The 21,709-nt window shown below is 63.7% G+C and overlaps 1 protein-coding gene across 7 annotated transcripts in view; it reads right to left on the bottom strand.

Moving 5' to 3' along the window:
• Positions 1 to 3,552: 3,552 nt before the first annotated feature.
• Positions 3,553 to 21,709, bottom strand: part of GALNT9 (polypeptide N-acetylgalactosaminyltransferase 9) — a 120,788-nt gene continuing 102,631 nt past the window's right edge. For 5 of the 7 annotated variants that reach the window (XM_037816844.1, XM_037816845.1, XM_037816846.1 and 2 more), the window contains exons 7-11: positions 11,655 to 11,840; positions 10,676 to 10,813; positions 8,251 to 8,346; positions 6,484 to 6,651; positions 3,553 to 4,327 (exon numbers count right to left, since the gene is read on the bottom strand). In XM_037816844.1, coding sequence (XP_037672772.1) covers positions 4,181 to 4,327; positions 6,484 to 6,651; positions 8,251 to 8,346; positions 10,676 to 10,813; positions 11,655 to 11,840 — 735 coding nt within the window. In that variant the 3' untranslated portion in view covers positions 3,553 to 4,180. Of the gene's footprint in view, positions 4,328 to 6,483; positions 6,652 to 8,250; positions 8,347 to 10,675; positions 10,814 to 11,654; positions 11,855 to 21,709 lie in introns of all 7 variants that reach the window. The other 2 variants (XM_037816848.1, XM_037816849.1) reach the window with 1 other exon arrangement.

Genomic DNA, 21,709 nt, shown 5'->3' with positions numbered 1-21,709 from the left:
TGGCCCCTGCCCCTGGCTCCCCGCGCCGCCGTGGCCCTGGTGGCCGCCGAGCACTGGCCCTCTCTGGCCTTGCTCACAGGCCACCTTCTCAGGGAGCTTTGCCCCGACCTCCCGTTGAGAACTGCAGCCTAACACACCTCTTCTGCTGCGGCTGTTTCTTTCCGGAACACTCCCCGGGTTATCTTGTCTTTCCTGCTCTACTGTCAGCTCCTTGGGGCTGGATTCGAATCTGCTTCACTCACTGCAGTGTCCCCCGTGCCAGGCTCTCAGTAAACATGGGCGAAAGGGCAAAATAGTGTTCACTGCAGACAAATTTCTTTGTAGAAAATTTAGAAAATAAAGACAAGCAAAAAGTAAAAGATTTAGAAAGCATAATGAGCGCCACCCAGGAATGATGCTATTCTGTTTTTCCCCAGTCCTCGGAGCACATTTGGAGCAGGTGTTGTCAGCCCCTCTTGTGACTGAGGAAACGCAGCTCGAAGCCGCACGGTGAAGCTGCGGAGAGGTGAGGGCCCGGCGCGGCCGCTCCCGGACTCCCCTTGGACTCAGCTTCCTGGACACCCCGCAGGCCCCGGAGCTGCCCCCTGCCCCCCGCAGGAGGCCTCCCCTCCCCAGGCTTGTTCGTCACCCTCACTTCAGTGCCAGCTAAACCCTGCTCAGGAATGCAGGCGAGAGGCCGCCCCGGATGCAGAGCTCCCTCCCCTGCATCCCGGCGGGGTCCTGCGGGCTCCTCACCACCTACACCCAGGTGTTGGGGCTGCCCCTGGGACCCCACTCCCTGGAATCACCTCACCGCCTGATGTCTTCAGTGCAGGCAGGCTGAGTTATAAATGAAGATTCATTGGTGCAATCGACAGTTTTCTTCAGTGAAATGAAATGCTGATACAGTTATCTCTATCAAGAGCTGAGGAAAGAACAGGGAAACCCCGGGCACTGCCTGCTTTTCATCGGGTGCCGCTGCCAACAGCCTCTGCCCGGGCCCAGCCGATAGGCTCGTTACAAATGAACCATTTTAAGCAAATGACCTGCATTTTTTTCTGAATTTGCTGCAGATGGGGGTACTTGCCTATGCCAGTTTGTATATATTATGTCCCCCAGAAAAGCCATATTCTTTAATGCAGTCTTGTGGGGGCAGACATTAGTGTGCTTAGGGTGGAACCTCTGATTCGTTTCCATGGAGGCATGAACCCTGCCCATCCAGGGTGGGTCTTGATTAGTTCGTTGGAGTATTTAAGAGAGAAGCTAAGAGCTGACACAGATCCAGATGCTTGCTGATGTTTACAGATGCTTGGAGATGTGGACAGAAGGATGTTTGGAGATGCTAAGCTAAGAGCTAAGAGATGAAGCCCAGAGTTTGCCCCAGAGAAGCTGAGGGAGGACCCTCAGATGCTTAGAGAGAAACATCCTGGGAGAAAGAAGCAAGGATGCACAGGAGCTGAGAGAGGGGAGCTGAAACACAACCCAGGACCAGCAGACACCAGCCACGTGCCTTCCCGGCTGACAGAGGCGTTCCGGATGCCATCGGCCTTTCTTCAGTGACGGTGTCCTCTTGTTGATGCCTTAGTTGGGACACTTTTACGGCCTTAGAACTATAAATTTGTAACCTAATAAATCCCCTTTATAAAAGCTGAACCACTTCTGGTGTTTTGCGTAACGGCACCTTAGCAAACTGGAACATGCCCCTTCCGAGAGGACAGAGGCTCACCCGGGTTCCGAGAGGCACCTTCTAGGGGTCAGATGTCTGTGGGCTCCTGCGTGGCCTTCGTTTCGGCAGACGCAGACTTGGCCGTCAGTTTGCCTAATGGCTGTGACACGAGGGGGTTTCCTGAGCCTGCGCCGGGATGTTTCTGTTGTAAACCACAGGCAGTGCACTCTCCATGGGAACGGACGCGACACCCCCAACTTCATCTGGGAAAGGCCCCGATCCTGACGTCAGAGGTGTTCTCGCAAGTAACCGAGGTTTGGGGCCCACTCGCTGCCAGCGTTTCGCCTTAAAACTGGGGGATGATTTGGAAAAGAAAGAAGGTGCTTTGAGATCTGGGTTGGGGCTGGTGGAACTCTTCTGCCAAGAACAGAGAAACTGGGCTCTTCAGGGCTTCTTTCCGAAACAGTTGGTAAGGGGCTGGGGGGAAATGGGGGTGGGGTCCCAGAGGAATGGGAAGCTGGGGAGGGGGCTATGTGGGGGGGCTCAGCTGGCAGGGAGGGGAGGGGCCGCGCCCTGGGCTGGAGGACGATGCAGGGGACACGCGTGGCTTCCCCCAGGGCGGGAGAGGAGAAGCAGGGCCGCCCCCTCCGTCCCCCAGGGCGCCCTCCCGAGCCCTCCTGGCCCCTCACCCGCTGACCTGGGCGCGGCACGCTGCTTCACACATCTTACCCGGGGCATCAGGAGCAGGAGCATTTGCTGCTTCCCCCCCTCGTCGGGAAGTTTCCCTCCAGCCCTGGGACTCCCGTTTTCTCTCCAGGATCAGACGCCGCTGGGCTGGGGGCTGGGGGCTGGGACTGCTTTCCCCACAGATGCGCTTGTGAGTCTCCAGTGCTCCTTCCACCTGGGCACTCTGGAGGGAGGCTCCTTCGGAGACTTTCCAGAAGGAGGCAGGGCTCGCAGGGCTGTCTGCCAAGCAGGCAGGTGGGAGCTCTGGCGAATGACTAAGGAAACAAGGGCTCCCCACGAGCAGATTCTGCGCAGTGGGCCCGTCGGCCCCATCTTGGGGCACTTCAGGGGACCCTGTCCTCCCCGGGGCGGCCACCCGGCCGGCAGGGGAAGACGCAGGCAGCCCGGGGAGGCCCTTGCTCGAGCCCTGCAGGGCACCGGCCAGCCTGCTTCCCAGCCGATGGCGGGAGGGCACGGAGAGCCTTGGCATCCCAGGGGACCCACAGTTTCTGCCTCTGGGGAAACACTAAGGGGGCGGGAGCCCCTGCAAGGCAAGGGCGGCTGGTTTGGTTGGCAGGTGCTTGGCCTTCTGTCTGCCCCCCACCTCCTGGGCTCAGGAAGCCAACTGTGGGGGCCCACTGCAGGCGGGGAGGGGGAGCGGGCAGCACCGGGCTGCGAGGAGATGGGGAGGGGAGCCCGTGTCCAGGTCCCTCCCAGTGACCTGCAAGTGTGAAGACCAAGCTGCTGGAAACAGAACCTGGTGTGGGGCTGGGCCTGGGGGTCACCCTCCGTGTCCTGGCCCAGCAGCCCGGGCAGCGGGGGACCCCAGGCCGCCCTGCAGCTGGCACTCAAGTGCATCCTGGGGTACGGGAACAGTGTCCTGGCCAGAAGCCTGCAGAGCTGTGGCCCTGCCCTGGCACCGAGAGCCGCCGGCCCACATGGTGCTGTGGCCGCAGGACAGAGAGAGGACGGCCGAGAGCCACCCGGGTCCCGCCCTGCAGTGAGGGGCTGCCCGTCTTCTCCTGCCTGCCCGGTCCCAGGCCTGGTGGAGACTGGCTCCCAGCCACGCCGCATGGGGGTTGGCAGACGTTTCCTCACAGGCCCGGAGTCAGGGGTCCTGGGGGCCGTCACAGCCCCCAGCAGCCCCAGGCGCTCCATAAGCAAACGGGTATGGCTGTGTCAATAAAACTTTATTTACAAGAGCACGCTCGGCCAGGGCCGGGTGTGCTGACTCCAGCTGGGAGCTGGAGGGCAGCAAGCAGAGGGGCCTGGGCCCCGGGACGGCCTCTGGCTGGGACCCCAGGGGAGAGCGACGGGCCGAGCTGCCGGAGCCACTCTCCTGACTGGAGCCCTGGTCCCTTTCTCCCCATCTCCCCTCACACCAGGCCACTAGGGGGGCTCGGGAACAGTCTTGCTCGCTGCGAGACCACCCCAAGGATGGTTCTGCTCGAGGAGGACGCATTGGCTCCGGGGCAGCGGGCTTCTCCCCAGCAGAGCACGGGATGGACTCTTTCTGCGTGGGGGACACGTACAGGGTTACTACATGCACAAGAGGTGGCAGTCCCGGTCAGCTGGCACGGGCGACGCCGCAGAAAAGGCACATGGTTCTGAGCCAGAGTCCCCACCGCCGGAGCGTCCAGGTGGAAGCTGCCCCCGAGGAGGGGCCCCCACGGCACAGGGGGTGATCCAGGCGCGAGGCCCCTCGAGGCAGCTCAGGGCACAGCCTGGGCTCTTCCGGGTCCAGGGGAGGGTGGGCAGGGCCCTCCTGGCCCCCAGCCCCCGTGGCTCAGCCTGCGCCTCTGCGGCGGGTCAGTGCCGTCCGGGCCGGATCCAGTTCCTGATCGTCCACTTCTGGCCTGAGCACTTCTGCACCACCAGGCGCAGCCCGAAGTTGGCGTCTTTGGACACCTCCACCTCCAGGCACCGGCCGGTCTCTCGGCTCACGATGGGGCCGCCCTGGGGGCGAGGGGGTGCGTCAGCGTGCGGTAGCGGGGCCCTTCCCGGAGAGGAGCCCCAGGAGTGCAGTCCTGGCACCCAGGGCCCCTCCTGCACCTACCCCCCACCCACCCTGCTCTCTGGGGTGAAGGAGGCGCCAGGAAGACGGAGCCGGGGCCTCGAGACGGTTACTCCCCCAGGAGCCTTCCTGAGCTCCTCAATGCTCTCATTTGCCTGCCGGTCACCCCTGCAGCCATCTGGCCCCCCAACTTCAGTGGCTCAAGCCAGGTGACCCTGTGAAGCAGACCCAGTCAGCGTGGTTCCCCAGACGGGGTCTTCCCCACAGTCCTGGCCCTCCCCGTCCCTGCCGCCAATCGTGGCCTCTGTGGGGTCCTGAGTCTTATTTGCTCAGCAGCCTCCACCATCACCGGAAGCCCCCAGACCCAAGGCTGAGGACGGGCAGGAGCCACTGATGGCCTGGGCTGTGCATTTGTTTGTCACGGGGCTGCGTGTGGCAGGACCTGTGGAGGAGGGATGTGCAGGGTCCCTGAGGGAGAGAAAGCGGTGGTGATTGTGGGGGCCAGGCTGGGGAGGGGCCCCAGAAGGCGTCTGCCACCCTGCACTGAGGTTGGGAGAGCTCAGGGGACACCAACTGGCCAGAGGAGCGGGACCGTCAGAGGCCCGGGCTGCGGCTGGCGCAGGGAGGGCAGGCAGGGGCTGGTCTGGGGCTCAGCGACCGCGGCCAGAGTTGGGGTTTGATGGCGCATGCCATGGCCTCGAGGAGGAGAGTAACTAGGTCTCAGGGGGCTTCGGGAACCCGGTTGAGAGGGATGTGGGGGAACTGGCCCCAGAAAGATGCATATGAGGCTGGAGCCCGGGGCCTGTGGACACAGCCTGGAAACAAGACCTCGAGGCGAAATCACAGCGGCCGTCAGTCCAACCACGGGTGTCCAGGGAGAGGAGGGTCATGAGGGGACTCGGCCAACGCCACAGGGGCAGGGACGCCCTGATTTCAGGAGCCGTGGTTGTTCCAGGCACCACATTTGTGGCTCTTGGTCAGGGACCCTAGGACAGGAGGGGCTGAGGGGACCTTGGGGCTGCTGCAGGCGTCCTCTCGGGGCAGGACGCAGGCTGCGTCCAGGAGAGGGGAGGAAGGGGCGGAGAAGGGGGCCTGCCCGAATGACAGGGTGCTCTGCGGGCAGGGGTGTGCGCTGGGCGCTGGCCCTGGGGGTTGGGGAGCTGCTTCCACGAGCAGGGACCTGCCTTTGTTCTCCTCAGTCCAAGTACCTGTCCTGGGGCTGCTTAATGGGAGCCCGGCAGAGCCACCCCCAGCTCCACCACCCCAGTCCCCCTCCTCTCCCCAGGGGCCAGGGAGCCTGCGGGCACCAGGGTGGGCTGAGCGGGCAGCCGAGGCAGCAGAGGTGGTGGTTCAGGGCAGGTGAGGCCAGCTGAGAGAGAAGCTTGGGGGCAGTAGCTGTGAGCAGAGGCGGAGTCTGGGCTGAGAGCTGGGTCGGGAGGCGGAGTCTGGGCTGAGAACTGGGATCGGGAGGCGGAGTCTGGGCTGAGAGCTGGGTCGGGAGGCGGAGTCTGGGCTGAGAGCTGGGTCGGGAGGCGGAGTCTGGGCTGACAGCTGGGGTCGGGAGGCGGAGTCTGGGCTGAGAGCTGGGTCGGGAGGCGGAGTCTGGGCTGAGAGCTGGGTCGGGAGGCGGAGTCTGGGCTGACAGCAGGGGTCGGGAGGCGGAGTCTGGGCTGACAGCTGGGGTCGGGAGGCGTAGTCTGGGCTGAGAGCTGGGTCGGGAGGCGGAGTCTGGGCTGACAGCAGGGGTCGGGAGGCGGAGTCTGGGCTGACAGCAGGGGTCGGGAGGCGGAGTCTGGGCTGACAGCTGGGGTCGGGAGGCGGAGTCTGGGCTGACAGCAGGGGTCGGGAGGCGGAGTCTGGGCTGACAGCTGGGGTCGGGAAGCGGGTCTGGGGAGGCAGCTGGGGTCGGCGGAGCAGCAGTGTGGTGGACAGAGCGTGTGTCACCCAAGCCCCCGTGCCCTCTGCAGTGGGGCAGGAGTATGTCTCTCCTGGCTGAAGGCTGTAGCGAGGGGCCACGAGCTCAGGGACCAGTGCCACCTGCCCAGGGCGGGTCCACATGTGAGTGGTGACCCATGGCCTCCCCCACACCCCCGCTGACCTGGGTGAAGTCCCACAGCCGCTGGGCAGGCCTGGTCACCTCCTCACACTTCCTCAGGGTGGGGGTGCGGCCTCGGCCGTCATCCACCAGACACCGGGAGTCGGGCAGGAAGGCCGTGGAGCCGAGGGGCCCCAGCTGCAGGAGACCCCCGCTGCTGTGCCGCACCAGCTGGGGGCAGGGAGAGTGGACAGTGGTCAGTGCCCGGGACCCTCCGCAGCCCGTCTCCTGCGAGCATCTCCCCAGCGGGCCCCAGACCTGAGGGCACAGCCAGGGGGTGGGCTTGGAAGAGGGTCTTGCATCCTCAGACCCTGCCGCAGCTAATGCCATGTGGAGTTGAGATGGGCTGGAGCCCTGGAGCCCTGCTCCAATGGCAGACGCGTGAGCAGATAAGACATGGCTGCTGCTTCCAGCCATTTGGTTTGGCCGGGGCGCCCTGATGCGATTTGAGGGGCTCTGCCTCATTCTGCAGAGCTGGGGCTCCCTGCCTCCGAGAGACGGAAAATCCCAGGGCAGTGCCCGGTGCAGGCAGCACCTCCAAGTGCTGCTGCTGCCCCCACGCTGTGCCCACGGCTGTGCGCCGGGAGCTGGGCCCCGATGTTAAAGCCTCAGGAGCCACGTGGTTCAGGGGCCCGACAGGTCGAGATTCTCCCTGCGCCTCGCAAGTGCACAGCCGCTGTGACCTCCCGCCCGGCTCTAGCAGGAGGCCGATCCAGTGCATGTCCGGGCCTTCGGAAAAGCTGCTCCGCAAGCCTGCGGTTGTCAGAGCACAGCTGAAACCAGTTTCATTAAATTCCAGAAGCACGTGGGGCAAGACGACTGTTTCTGGTGCCATCTGCCTGGCCAAGAACCGATAGAGGTGTCTTGCAAGCACAGGCTGGCCGTCAGGAAACACAGTGTGTTTGCGTCCACATTACGGTGCACCGTCCCCCAGGTGCCCACATGCACCCGCTTCTGGCAAGTGTCAGAGCCAGTCATGACCAGAAACGTAAATGGACGTACTTCCTGCTCAGACGGGCTACAGGCTGCTTGGACCCACCTCGCGAGCTCATGGGGGCCCCTGCTCGTCTGGGTTTGAGACTCTCCGCACAAGGCCCCAATGGGACCCCTCTCCCGCCACTGGGCCCCTCTGCTCCCCTCCCAGGGCCGGGGAGAACCTTCCGGGTGCAGCCCCCCAGGTGTCTGTGGAGGGAGGCTCATGACGGAAGGCTGGCCGCGCCCCATCTGCCCCCAGAGTGTCCTTGGGCGCGCCCGGGAGCAGCAGCCACATCTTCCTGGAGTGTTCATGTCTCTTGTGGTCGTGAAGTCACAGCTCTGTGGACTGAGGCGTCCGGCAAAGAGCCCTCAAACGCGCCCCCTGTTCTACGCACGCAGCTCCCGACACGCCCCGGGCCTGGACGGCCGTTGGCGAGGAGGCGCCTTCTCCTCGGGGCTCCTGTGGGACCAGCCAGCCACGGCCTTAGGGGACGCACAGGAGGGCCGGCGGGCGAGGAGGCTCCCAGCGCCTGGCCTGGCCCCGGAGGGCGTCTGCCCGGAGTGGGGGCTCACTGGCGGGGTCACGGGGAAGCCCACACCTCACCCTGCTGGCCTCTGGGGGCTCGGCCGCTGCGCGTGGGCAGGCCCAGCAGGCCGGGTGTCCCCACGGGGCCCGCACTGGCCTCTCGCTGGGAATTCCAGCTCCTCCCGTGACAAAGGCCACCGGGCCAGAGACGGCGGGGGGTCACCCAGGGCCCTCAAACGACCCCGAGCGGCAGGCGTGGCTGTGACTACCTGTGAGGACATCCCATGGCAGGGGTAGAGGATCGCCCGGTCACCATCCTCCGCGCCCTGGTCCAGGCAGTAGCCGCTGGCCTTGCTGTTCCTCACCTGCAGCCAGAGCCCGGGAGGAAAGAAGCCCCGGTCGCCACACAGGATCCCTGGGACTCCAGGGGCAGAGGGTCCGCTCCGGGGGGGCCACGGCAGGGATGGTGAGAACCTGAAGCCTGGACGGTCCATCCCAGGGACGAGACGCCCCACGGCTGCGTGCCAGGGCCCGGGGGCTGCCCGTGGATGGGGAGGGGCAAGGAGGGGGAAGGGAGAGGAGGGGGTGCTGGGCCCGGGGTGGAGGGTGGGGAGGCTTTGCTGAGCTCTCTGAAGAGAGCCAGGGTCCTGGGGAGGTGATGCAGCAAGTCTCGGGGGGCACGGACAGCCATGCTGTGTGCTGGGAGCTCGTGGAGCACATGGGTCTCGACGATGCTAACAGGTGCCTGGTGGGCTGGTGGCCCCCACATTTGCACCCTTTTCCAAGTGCCTGGGGGCTGTGCCCCGGCTGGAATCCAGGGGACTGGGAGCCTTGCTCTGCGGCCCAGCTCCGAGCCTCAAGGGCCTCGCAGCCGCCCTTCAGGAAATCAGCCCTGCCCAGCCTGCGGGGTCCAGCACCAGGAGGCCCCGTCGCCCTCCAAGCCCCCAGTGGCCGTGACCTCCAGACCCTGTGCAGCCGGGCCCCAGCTGACCCTCCGGCAGGCACGGGGGAAGGCGGCGATGCTCCTGGCACAGGCCGCCGAGTGTCCAGCTGCGTGGCTGGAGCGTGCACTAACAGCCCGGCACTGCCACCCCAGGAGGTAGTGCAGGCGTGAACTCAGGAAGCTCCAGCAAGGCTCCCGATGCCAGGGCTGCACCACCTTCACCGAGGACAAGGTGGGCCGGTGAGATGCCCAGGCCGGGAGAACAGCGGCCTGCCCGCACCGAGGCTGCCTTCGCCCACACCCCACACCATCCTGGAAAGCTCTGTGCCCCCGGGATGTGTGTGTGACGAGGAGTGGATGGCAGCCCCGGGAGTGGGGAGGCCCGGCTCTGCAGACACCCCAGCTGCCTCCTCCTGCCTCATCGTGGGCATTGCCGGGCCAGGACGCGCTCGGTCCTTCCCGTGGCAGAGGCCCGGGTCTCCCTTGGGCAGACCCGGGAGGTGGGCAGAGAGTCTACAGCCCATCGTGGGAGGCTTTCCTGGGGGCTGCGGCGGCCCAGATGGGGTGAGAGGGTGTGAGCGTGGTGCCAGCGGCTGGCTGCACAGAGCTGAGTGTGGCTGGGCCTGGGGGAGCAGGCGGATCAACGTAGGTCTCGGCAGAGCTGGTGTGCTGTGCACATGCGTGTGAAGCTCTGTGCTGTGCACGTGTGTGCGTCGTGGCACACGCACTGACCAGGGTGGACGTGAGTGCACGTGTGCATGCAGCGCTCTGTCTTGTAGCGAGTCCCTGCAGGTCCCGGGGACGCATGTGGGTGCAGTGGGCAGAGGTGCACAGGAGCATCTGTGTGCGGACTCGTGCTCTCTCTGCAGACGCTCCTACTCTGCATGCGTGTGAACCTCTGTGCTGTGCACGTGTGTGCGTCGTGGCACACGCACTGAACAGGGTGGACGTGAGTGCACGTGTGCATGCAGCGCTCTGTCTTGTAGCGAGTCCCTGCAGGTCCCGGGGACGCATGTGGGTGCAGTGGGCAGAGGTGCACAGGAGCATCTGTGTGGGGACTCGTGCTCTCTCTGCAGACGCTCCTACGCTGCATGCGTGTGAACATGCATGCGGCAGCCGCAGCATGAGCTGCTCTGACCGCCCGCCCGGAGCCTGGGTGAGGAGAGGGCATGGCCGAAGCCGCTGCACCTCTGGGCATCCCCACCCAGGTGGTGTCCCAGCCAGCGACCGGCGTGGAGGGCCCGGGACCGGCCCACCCTGCCAGAGCCCTGGGCTCCCCTCAGTCTGGCTGGGACCTGCCAGGAGGGGCGCTGCCCTTGGAGGCTCGTCCTGTGCACCCCCCACCCCGACTCCTTTCAGGGCACTGGGCCCGCCTGCCTGGAGCTCTACCCCCGCCCCCCACTGGCCTGTCTCTCCCGGCCTTTCCCGGGCACCCCCGGGTCTCTGGCCCATCTGCTTCTGCACCCACAGGACCCAGGCACAGCGTGTTTGCAGGGTGGCTGGGCATGGTGAGGACGTACGTGTGTGTCTCTGTGTCTGCTTGCTCACATGTGCACGTGTGTGCAAATGCATGTGCACGTGCGTGTCCGTGTGGGCTCAGGTAGCTGTGTGCACGTGCACCTGTGAAGGGGCTGCATCCTCTACACCATGAAGGTGAGGATTCGGGGGTGTGGGGGCAGCGGGGTATGGGGGTTCAGGGCTGTGAGGACACGTGATGTTGGGGCACAGGGCGGCCCCCGGGACAGCAGTACCTCTCCGTACGCTAGGGTGTCGTTGTAGACCCGCATCTCGGGGTACACGGTGCCCAGGTACCAGGCGAAGCTGCGGCAGTTCAGCCTCTGGCGCAGGGCCAGCCGCTCGGTCACGTCCCCGAAGTCCACCCCCGGGTTCTGCAGGGCGGGACCAGCCCGAGTGAGCCACACCCAGCGTGTCCATGTCGGACCACGGGGGCTCGGGGCCCTCCCCGGCGCCCCCCAGTCCTGCAGGGCTGTGCAGTGGGTCCTGTGGGAGACCAGGGGCCAGGACGGGGGCGCAAGGCAGGGCCGGCTCCGCAGGCCTGGGGGCCTCACCGTGTCACCCCTGCGGCCAGAGGGCTCGGGCAGGACGGACCCCTGCAGGCCCTGGAGGCCCCACCGGGCCCTCGGCTGGGTGACTTTACTGGGGGCCTGGGGCCACGCCACAGGGTCTGAGTTTAGGGTGGGGGTCTGGGCCATCGGCTTGACCCCTGGGTCAGCTGGGGGACGGTCGACCCCGTCTGTGTGGCCAAGCCCCAGGAGGAGCACCGGACCCGAGGCCCAGGGGCTCCTCCCCAGCGGGCTCCCCACACGCCGGGGGGACAGGGCACTAGCCTGGTGCCTGCTGGAAACAAGCCCTTGTGGGCGGCCACTGGCAGCCACGAGACGTGTCCAACGTGCTTTGGGGACAACCCCACATCCCCAGGCTCCATCCGGGGCCCTCATCACAGGCTGGTGCCCCCCAAAAGGCCGTGGCCAGGCCCTGGGGCAAGGCTGCCCCCACTCACTCAAGTACTGGCAGCTGTGCTTTCCGCCACGGAGCCCTGGGAATGTGACTCCGTGGGGCGCTCCCAGTGAGGGTGGCCCGAGGCTCCCACCCCGCGTCCCCCGCCCGAGGCTCCCACCCCCATCCCCTGTCCCGAGGCTCCCACCCCAAGCCCCCACCCGAGACTCCCACCCCTGGGTCCCCGCGCCCCCCGTCCGGGCGCCCACTCACCGTCATGGGGATGTTCCAGGCCATGTACACGTGGGACTTGAAGTCGTCCATCCACACCTCGGCCGCCCGCAGCGCGTTGCGCTTGGCGTAGTAGTCGATGTCGCTGTTGTAGGGCTTCCGGGTGCGCTCGATGTGTGCCACGCGGGAGCAGGGCAGCACCTCCATGCTGCCCCCGCACTGCCACACCTGGGGGCGGGGGGCTGAGCCGACCGAGGGCCCGCGCAGGGGTCTCGCATGCAGACCCGGGCAGCCCCTCCGCCCCGCGGACCCCAGGACACGCGTCCCCTCGGTCACGGCCCTGGGCACGGAGCTCGGTGCCCCTGGGCCCGTTTTCAGGAAAGGAGAGAATTCCCACCCAAACCTGGGCACGAGGCCACCGCCTTGTCTGGGTTTCCTACCAAATTTCATTCATCTTGCAAATAACGTATAAACGATCGAGTGATTTTTCCCCAGAGTGTCCCTTCACCTGCTACCCCAGGACTCGAGTCACCTCGCGTGCGGGGGCACAGCAGCGGGCTCACCGCGTCAGCAGCGACCCCAGCACCCCGGGGGGCCTAGTCACGTCCAGAGAGGGCGTGCGCCGGGCAGACGCTACCCGACCACACTGAGGAACTCGCAAAGGGAAGAAAGGGGCGTCTGACACACAGCGCAGCCCCAAGCCATTGCAGACACACACGCCACCGAGTCTACACAGCCTGCTTCCCCCACAAACAAAGCTCCGGGGCCGGCCCGAACTTTTTGAAACGAATTTACACCACGATCTCCTTCTCCACACGCTTACTTTGGAGTTGTCTCACTTGAGCAATACGGAACTGACCAGGCACAACTTCTGTTACTATCTTCCCACTCCCCTCCTGTCCCAGCCCCTTGAAAACACAGCTCATATGACGCACTGGTGGCTTCCGCCACGAGACATGGCTCTGACGATTGTGGAACGAGCCCCCTTCCAGGCAGATCGCTGCCCCTAATTTACACACCTTGGGGCGCTGCTAATCTGCACACTTTCCCGCCTCATCTCGCTCATCCCCCCACTGCACAGACGCCGCCGAGGGCCAGGGAGGTTAAGCCACCGGCACAAGGTCACACAGCACGGACGAGGCAGGGCTGGCATCCGGCCCCCAAAGCCCTGCATGTCGCTGCTGCGCTGCCCCCGTTTCCCCTACAGGCCCCGTCCTCGGGGCTGCGTCTCTTACAGCTGATTGCAGCACATGCAGGTACAGACACAACAGCAGTTCACAGACATGTAGCCATGTCAACAAGTGCGGTGGCCCTCGTCCCTGCGGGTGTCACATCAGGGTCCCTGTGCAGCCCCTGTCCTCATGATCATCACATCACGGTCCCCGGGCGGCCCTCGTCCCCGTGCTCATCAGGGTCCAGAAGCCACTGTGACCCGGAGTTGGTGTATCCTGACCCGCTGCTCCCAGGAAGCCCAGGCGAGGGTCCCGCGAGCCCCCGTCCACGTTTCCATCGGCTGGGTCCACGTGCCTCCTGCTTAGACCCTCAGTTAACAGGCACCATCGCTGCATCTCCCGTGAGCTCACAGCCAAGCCCCGTCCCTCGGCCCAAACACAGCTCGTCCGACACGCGGGTTTCCCGGGAGGCCCCCACAGCCTTCCTGCACTTGGGGACACGCGGCGGAACCTCAGCACCACTATGCGCCTATTTTAAAAGGCAGAATCATTGACAAAAAGCACAAAAAGGGGAAAAACGGCACAACAGACGGTGAAAGGACAAGGTTCACGGGCTGGGAGCTGACACGAGAAGGCAGAGGCCACCTGCCCGGCCGCAGCTGGGACAGGGCAGGTTCAGTGACCCCAATTTTTCTCCGCTCTGCACACGTCCGTGAACGGGCAGGACAGTGCTGCGAGTACTGATTTTGGTGTTGCAAATAGATTTTAGCAGGTAGGCCAATCTGCAAGGATGGAATCTCCAATGAAGAGGAACAACTTTATAGTTAATATGGTGCATTATAGTTAATACGGTTAATACAACCATTTTTAATTGCTGATATGATGGACCTTAATTTCCTTAATTATTGCTCAGTTATTAGACATTTAGATTGTCCCCTTTCAGTAGTCAGGGCAACGCTGCAATATGCATTTGGAGCTGTTTCCTGAGGTACACTGGCACCGCAGCTTCACGGCGCTGCGTTTCTACCCTCAATCCTGACGGCTGGTTTAACGGCGCTCCTCGCTCTCAGGAGTGGACTCCGCCGTCTGTGGGTTGCTCCGTCCCTTGTCCTCGTGGCCGAGACGCGCCTCCCCGAGCTGTGCCCTCGCGTTGCCTCGGCCGCCTGGGACGGGCAGCGGCCCCTCCGGAGGGCTGCAGGCCTGGGGCTGGTTTCGTCAGTTTTCAGAGCCTGCGTTAACACATTGCCACGAAGTGGGAGCTTCAAACAGCAGAGGTTTACCCTGCACAGCTCTTGAGGCCCGAGGCCTGGAGTCGGGGTGCAGAGCCCGGGGGGCCCCCCAGGAGGCTCCTCCCTGCCTGCCCCTCTGTGTGGCTCCTTGTGACTTTCTCCACTGAGGACGCTCGTCCGTGGCTTTGAGCCCAGCCTAGCCCACATGGCCTCACAGAGAGAGTGGCTGCCTCACACCCGCAAAGAGCTGTTCCCAGACAAGGCCACCCTCACGGCACCGAGGGGACACGTCTTTAGGGGCCGCACACCCACCCAGTACAGGGGTCCAGACCCTCCTGGTGGGAGGCGATCCGAGCCTGTGTCAGAAAGCCGGGTCACCCGCAGGAGGGCAGGAAGCGGACGCCCCTCCCAGCCGGTCACTCACGGCACTGCCTGACGCCACCCGCGGGTACCCGCCGGGTCCTGATTGTGCGAGTCGGACTCCCCGGCCTGGGCGGGGGCTGGCCGTCCACTGCCCGTCCGCGCGCTCTCGGCTCACGGGGACCCCCGGCCACGGCAGCAGCCAGCGCACGGCGTCCCCGAGCTCGCTGGGCAGCACGCTGCCCCCACGTCCCGTGAAGACCCCGAGTCCCGCCCCGGGGGGAGGTTTCCTCTGCGTTTGTTTAGTGACTGCAGAGGACTGGCCTTGCCCGGGGAGGGGTCAGTGAGCTCCGCTGTCTGGTTTTCCCGGTGGGGATCAGCTCAAACCACGACGGAAAGAAAGCGGGTTCTGGTGGTGCCCGTGATCCGGCCTCGCCCGCCGGATCGTGACTGGGGTTTTTGATTCCCGGAGCCAGTGTGCTTCCCTTGCCTCAGCGGTGGGGGGCACCCCGTCCCTCGAGCGGGAGACACCTTCCAGCTCCGCTGCACAAGGGCAGCTGGTTTCCTCTCCCACCGCAACCCGAGACCGCCCACGTGGTGTGACTGCGTGGGCAGGGGGCTCTGGGGGGCCCACCAGGAGGCAGGGACACTGCCCCCCAACTTCTGCCTGGACCGGGGTCCCGCCCCCACCTTCTGCTGACGTCCTGGCTCTTTTCTGCTCTTCACTGAGAACCGAAACCGACACCATTCCCTTCCTGGTGTCAAACACTGAGAACAGGCAAAATAACAGGACATGCTTGATCGAGTGAAGAACTAAATTATTCTGAGGAACAACCTGCTCATCAAAACTCACGCAGGACCCCCAGCTCGCTGTTCCCACGTGCGTCACGTTCCGCTCTCCGAAGTTTCCCACCTCAGAAGAACGTCCCTGACGTCGCCCAGCCCAGGCCCCAATTCCTATATCCATCCTCCCTGAGTTTCCCCTCGAGACTCGGAGTGGTGACCCTTGGCCTTGCTCCATCCCTCGGTGTTTCTGGGGGGAACAGGCAGCCCCAGCGGCCACCGTGACATGGTGATGTCATATCCACTCAGGACCCAGTGTGGGGTCTCCCTCCCTCCCTGCAGCACCGACCGGCCCTGCCAATGTGAGCCGTGAGGCGGGCAAAGCTGGCTGGGGCCCCAGATGAGCCCCAACGTCAAAGACAACGCCTCTGGGGTGTGGGCCTCTGCTGCCTCGTCACAGGTGTTCAGCAGGTTTAGAGGCCGTGCCTGCCTGTGGCTTGCATCATCTCAGCCCGCGTGCCACGGCCAAGCACGTCACGGGACCCCCCAGCTGCAAGGGAGGCTGGGAAGCATATGCGGACCCTCTGTGAGCCCAGGAGTCTTTGTCCAAGGCCTTAGGCTGAACGGGAACAGGGCGAGCCCTGCAGGAAAAGCTTTGTGGTTCTCCATGCATGGCACGCATGGCTGGTTTCCCGAGAGGCACCCCCTGCCCTGCTGTCGCTGCCCCCGTCTTTGCTCAACGCAGAGGCCAGGGGTGGCCTGTTAAAACCCCAGGTTAACTGTCACCCCCCGCCCCCCATCATCCAAGCCCTGCACTGGCCCCGTCTCGCTCTGGGAGATGCCAGGTCCGCCGGGGCCCATGATGCCGTCCCCTCTCGGACTCCCCGTTCCTGCTCCCCTGCCATGCAGGCCACCCCACTCTTCAAGGATCTGGCCCCAGGCCCACCCTGGCCCCTGCACTGGCCGCCGCTGTTGGGAACCCCCTCCCCGACCTCCGCATGCTCGGCGGTGTCACCGCCTTCCCGGGGCCGCCCTCCTCGGCCTCTGGACACTGCAGCTGCCCTTTTGCATCCCACGTAATCCTGTCTGTGCTGCGCCCGTGGGGCTGCGGGAGCCTGGGACGCTGTGGGGGTAGAGGAGTCGGCTCAGGAAAGAGTCACTACCAGGCAAGGTAAATTTTCATATTACCGATGGTCACGATGCATGAGCCCCTTTTGGAATTTAATAGCGGTCGTGCAGCCCAGTGAGTCCGTGGCCCTTCTGCAGTGACGGGAATGCCCCCCTGTGCTCCCCAACATGGAAGCCACCGCCACGCGTGGCCACCGGGCCCCTGCACCAGGCTGGGGCGACGAGGGACCGAAGTTTTCATTCTGTGTCATTTTGCTGATTTGAATGTAATTTTAAATTGCCCCATGCGCTGTGGCTCTGCAGTTACAGACAGCGGTGTCTGGGGTTGTGGGCTCGAGCCGTGTCTGCTGAGCTGCGGGGCGCTCTGAGTGACCTTCCCCTAAAGCTTGTCTCTAGAATCTTCTCCCCTTCATGGGCAAAACGCAGCCGCAGGATCTTGGCTCTGGGGTCTCCACTCTTATTTCCAGAGAGACCCAGAGTTACGCCAAAGCTTCTCCTCAAGTGGGGAAAGGTCAAATATCTGCAGGCGCTGGGAGCTGGGGCGTCGCTGGTGACCGAGCTGGCTGGGGAGGCCAGCGACGTTCAGTTCAGGCTCAGGGGATATCCCCTAACCTCGAGAACTACAAAGCCGAGGAGCAACGAGCTCTCCATTCACTCAGCCAGTGTCCAGCTCTTCCGAGTCCCTGAGAAATGGGAAATAGCTTCAGCAGGCTGCCCCCCGCCACTGGCTGCAGACTCGGGGTGACCAGCACACCAATCGCCAATGAATGCAGCTTTCCCGGTTCAAACCCAGGGATCAGCCCTAAATCCGGCAGCCTGGCTCCAGAAGCATTTCTCTTTTCTCTATTAGAGTTAGTGACCTTGTAATTTTTTTAATATATTGCAATACAAGGGATCCATACATCATCTTACTGGCAGAAATACTTTCTGCCGCTTTCCCTGGGAGATGGACGCTTATGCAAAAGTGAGAATTTAAAAGGCTCTAAAATCACAGCTTTAAGAGAAATAGTTTAACCCCTCTATAAATTCCAGGCAAATACGAGCAATAAAGTCTCCCCTCTACCGGCCTGAGGGAGCGACACTGCAGTCCCCGAGGACCAGGGCTCAGAGGGAGGTTCTCCTGCGGGAGTCACAGGCCCCACTCCTGCGGGCTCAGGGGCTCTCAGTCCCCAGCTCTTCGCCTCTGGCAACCCCACAGGAAGGTTCGCTGACCCCTTCCAGACACCAGTCTGGTGCTCCTTGTTCAGACCAGGTGACAGACATTGCCGGGGGGGCAGCTGGGAGCCCAGGGCCAAGCGGTACCCGGGCCCCCAGCTGGGTGCTTCTGCAGCTTCTCCCAGGGCCGAGCCCTCTGCCCAGTGGAGCCCCCCTTCCTGCCCCCAGCCAGGCCCCCAGTGAACCCGGAGCCGATGCCGACACTGACGGGAACCCAGTGGAGGCCAGAAGAACCACCTGCTCCATGCGGCTGCCTTTGCCAACCCCAGAATCGGGCACTAAGGAAATGGTTGCTTTAAGTCACCAGTTTTGGGGGTGGCTGTTACGCAGCCAACAGCTGACTGCTACAAGCCAGTTCAGCAAATATAGACAGTCAAGACACTGCCTGAGGCCACCTCACATGAGAGGACTTGGCAGATGCTGACTGGGTCTGTGTGGTCCCACGCTCCCTCTGACCAGGTGACCCCAGGCCACGCCATGCTTGGGGACACTATTAAAAGCACCTCTTTTGACTCTCTGGCCTGGACGATAAATCATGTGGTCACTCATGTAATATCTGAGAATCTGGGACAGCTGGGAAAGTTCCGGAATCACTTGGACGAAGCTGAGGGGTGTTGCAGCTGCAGAGCTCGGTGGTGGGGAGACCGGCGTCATGCCAACATGTGCAGGCCTGGGGCTGGGGTCCGGGCAGCGAGGAGGGAGGAGCCTCCCTGGGGCTCGAGGCCGCAGCTGAAGCCTCAGGTCCAAGTCGCTCGTGCGTCCTGCGGGCCGCTGCGGGCTGTCGGCAGGGAGGGACGTGCAGGCAGCTGGGGCCCTCTGTGGAAGGAGAAGGTCTTCCAGCTCAATCGCCAAAGCTGAAGGAACTCAGGGTTTCTCCTCCAGGCGGGGGGTGCTGTGGGAAGGGGAGCGCAGACCTCGAGGGGAGACGGCGATGCATCCACATGGCCCTGAGCACCAGAGACGGTGCTGAGGCCTCGGCGGGAGGCAGCACAGGCTTCCCCGCAGCAGCAACAGGGAGCCAAGGCTGGCGGTGAGACCAGGGAGCAGCGAGCGGCGAGGCAAGATGGGAGGCGAGGCCGGAGCCTGGTGCTCGGGGCACGTGGGTCAGGGGGCAGGGCCCAGGCTGTGGGCTGGGGTGGGACAGGGGGGCAGTGAGCAATGAGGGCAGGGGGCAGTGGCTGGGGGCACAGTGGGGGGCAGTGGGCAATGGGGGCACAGTGGGGTGCGGTGGGCGGCAGGGGGCAATGGCTGGGGCATAGTGGGGGACAGTGGGCAGGGGGCACAGTGGGGTGCGGTGGGGGGCAGTAGGCAATGGGGGCAGGGGACAGTGGCTGGGGCACAGTGGGGGACAGTGGGGTGTGGTGGGGGGCAGTGGGCAATGGGGGCACAGTGGGGTGCGGTGGGCGGCAGTGGGCAATGGGGGCAGGGGGCAGTGGCTGGGGCATAGTGGGGGACAGTGGGCAGGGGGCACAGTGGGGTGCGGTGGGGGGCAGTGGGCAATGGAGGCACAGTGGGGTGCGGTGGGGGGCAGTGGGCAATGGGGGCAGGGGGCAGTGGCTGGGGGCACAGCGGGGGACAGGCCTGAGCCGGGCCCAGTGCAGGCAGGGGTCAGACAGGCAGGGTCTGGGGGGCCTCCCAGGGCTCTGGTTTTAGGCACAACCAGGTCTGCGCTCTTGAAGGAGAGTGTGGCACTGTAGTGTGCTGAGCAGAGAACGGATCGGATCGTGGGGGACAGGATGGTGGGCCCAGTGGGGGGCACAGTCCAGGTGCAATGGGGTGTGGCGCAGGACACTGCTAATGGTGGGCTCAAATACCACTCACAAACCCCCGACTTCCCAGCCAATGAGATGGGAGCAGAAGTTTCAGGATGGGGCTTGTGGGAAAGCTTTGGTTTGTCCTGATGGAAAAGGACAGATTCACCCAGCAGGCCCCTTTGGCCCTCTGCCCTTCTTTCTGCCAGGAATGTGGGTGTGAGGTCCAGAGGTGTGGCAGCAATCTTGGGACTACGAGGTGACAAACCTGAGGCTCAAGGTCTACACCATTAGGATGGTGGGTGAGAGGCTGGAAAGGGTCTGCATTCCCAAGGAGACTGTGGAGTCGTGTTGCCACTTCTGTGCTTCATGAGACTTAGACGTCTCTGCCTGCCAAAGCCTCAGTTAGCGGGTTTTCTGTTGTTTCCTAACTGAAAAGGCTGGCCCAGGATGGGGCAGTGGGCTGGAGGGAAACCGAACCTTCCTGTCTGATGATCCTCACCTGCACTTTGCCGATGGAAACACGATCTGAGGCCCAGAGAGGTTCAGTAACATACCCGAGGTCACAGAGCTGGGGTGGGGCAGGGCAGAGCTTTGAGCCTGAGACCTGGGGACGCGGAGGCTGAAACTTCCTGCTGGGCTCTAAGCCTCCGGAGGCACTGCCCGCGGAGCCGCGGGGGTCACCAAATGGAAGCCACCTGGTCAAACGCCACCGTCTCACCCACCCTGTGCAACCCTGATCACCTCAATCGACTCGGGTAACTGCCCCGAGCCCCTTCCCCCCCACGCAGTGGCTCGCAGCCTCCAAGCCCAGCAGCTCCTCAGGCACCATCACTGCTTTCCTAGGGTGAAGGTCTCGGTGCACCTTCCCCTGCACCCCGATGAGGCCCAGACTGGAACCCCGTCCCAGATGACGGCCTTCGGAACAGAGGTGTTGGCACCGGCGCGGGCCCGTTGCTCGAGGGGCTGGGATCTGGAAAGGCCTAGTCGGCTGCCCAGCCACACGGCTCCCCCGGGGTGAGCCCAGAGGGGGCCCGCAGTGCTGGGTGGGCACGGGGTGCGCCACCCCCACTGCACCCAGCGCCCGCCAGGCCTCCCGCGCCAGCGGCCCTCTTCCAACATTTGCACTGAAGCCCGTTCCCACTTCTCTCTGCTTTTTCCCCGCGTCCCTCACGCCACCGCGGTGATCAGAACGCTCAGTTCTGGAGGCCTCTGCCGTCAAGGAGCTGGAGCTTCCGCAGAGGGAGCCTGGAGGGGAAAACAATTGCCAGCGGCACAGCTTCAGGGGACACGAAGGTGCCCGTACAGCATCTTTACGGAGGACCTTTCTTGACTCCGAGCTCATTTAACGCTGCTTGGGGGCCGCCCTGCAGGGAGGGGTTGGCATTCCAGCCCTCGACGCTCCTGGGCTGTGCGGTGGCCTCTTCCTGTCTTCCCTCGGCACCGAGGTGTCTTGGTAAAGTCACGAGCCTCTGCCCGGGTGCCTGCTGGAATGGCACCCCAGCCCTGCTGCGCCGGCCTCACCCAGGACAGGGCGGACACCAGGCCCTCCGGCCTCGCCCAGGACAGTGTGGACACCAGGCCCTCCGGCCCCGCCTGGGACAGGGCGGACACCAGGCCCTCCGGCCCCGCCCGGGACAGGGCGGACACCAGGCCCTCCAGCCTCACCTGGGTCAGCACATGGCAACGCTGCAGATGGCCTGGGCAGCAGAACCTTTCCAAGCTCCCGTGGGGATGCCCAAGGGCCACACTCCAGGAGCCTCCCTGGGGACACAGGGACCCCATGGAGCCTGCCCTGGGCATCCTGGTCCCCCCTCCCGGACCCCTGCAGGGCAGCCCCTGCCCGATCCCGTAGGCTTCTCTGCGGGTCAGAAGCTGCAGGCCCCTCACAGCCTCCAGCAACCAGAAGTGTGCATCTGCTGTTGCTGATCTCAAAACAGCAGGCTTTTCAGAAAAATAGGCTACTTCCGTACAAAGAAAAATTTTTAAATTTCACACGTATATAAATTTGGAGAACTATATAGAAACTCTTAGTGGCCACCTTGGAAAAAGCAGTTTTATTTTCTATTCTATGTTTCAGCATTTTAATACTGACAATGTTTTGCTTTTATAAAAAAAAAAATTTAAACAAAAATATATTAATACTACCTTTGATCTCTCCATCATATTTAATTTCACTGCAAACTCCCCATGTTCTTAAGGATTACCTCAAGATGCCAGCGTGTGATGGAAGAAAATTTCATTTTGTGTTTCAAGAGGATTACAGGAAGAGAACTGCAGTCACTTGGAAATCAGAGTCACGGCAGTGGCAAATTCACCTATTAGGTCAAATCACATGAAACTGCCTTTTGTGTTGGTCAAAAATAGTCGAATATACGCAATTTCACGGGGTTCAGCCTAATAGTCTGCCCACCCCCCACCCCACCCACCTGTCCATCCGTCCGTCTGCTGTAGCTAAC

This window comes from Choloepus didactylus, chromosome 23 (assembly GCF_015220235.1).
Source record: "Choloepus didactylus isolate mChoDid1 chromosome 23, mChoDid1.pri, whole genome shotgun sequence".
Taxonomy (NCBI): Eukaryota; Metazoa; Chordata; class Mammalia; order Pilosa; family Megalonychidae; genus Choloepus; species Choloepus didactylus.
The sequence above is the reverse complement of the archived record's forward strand: the minus strand, read 5'-3'. Positions and strand labels throughout refer to the sequence as shown.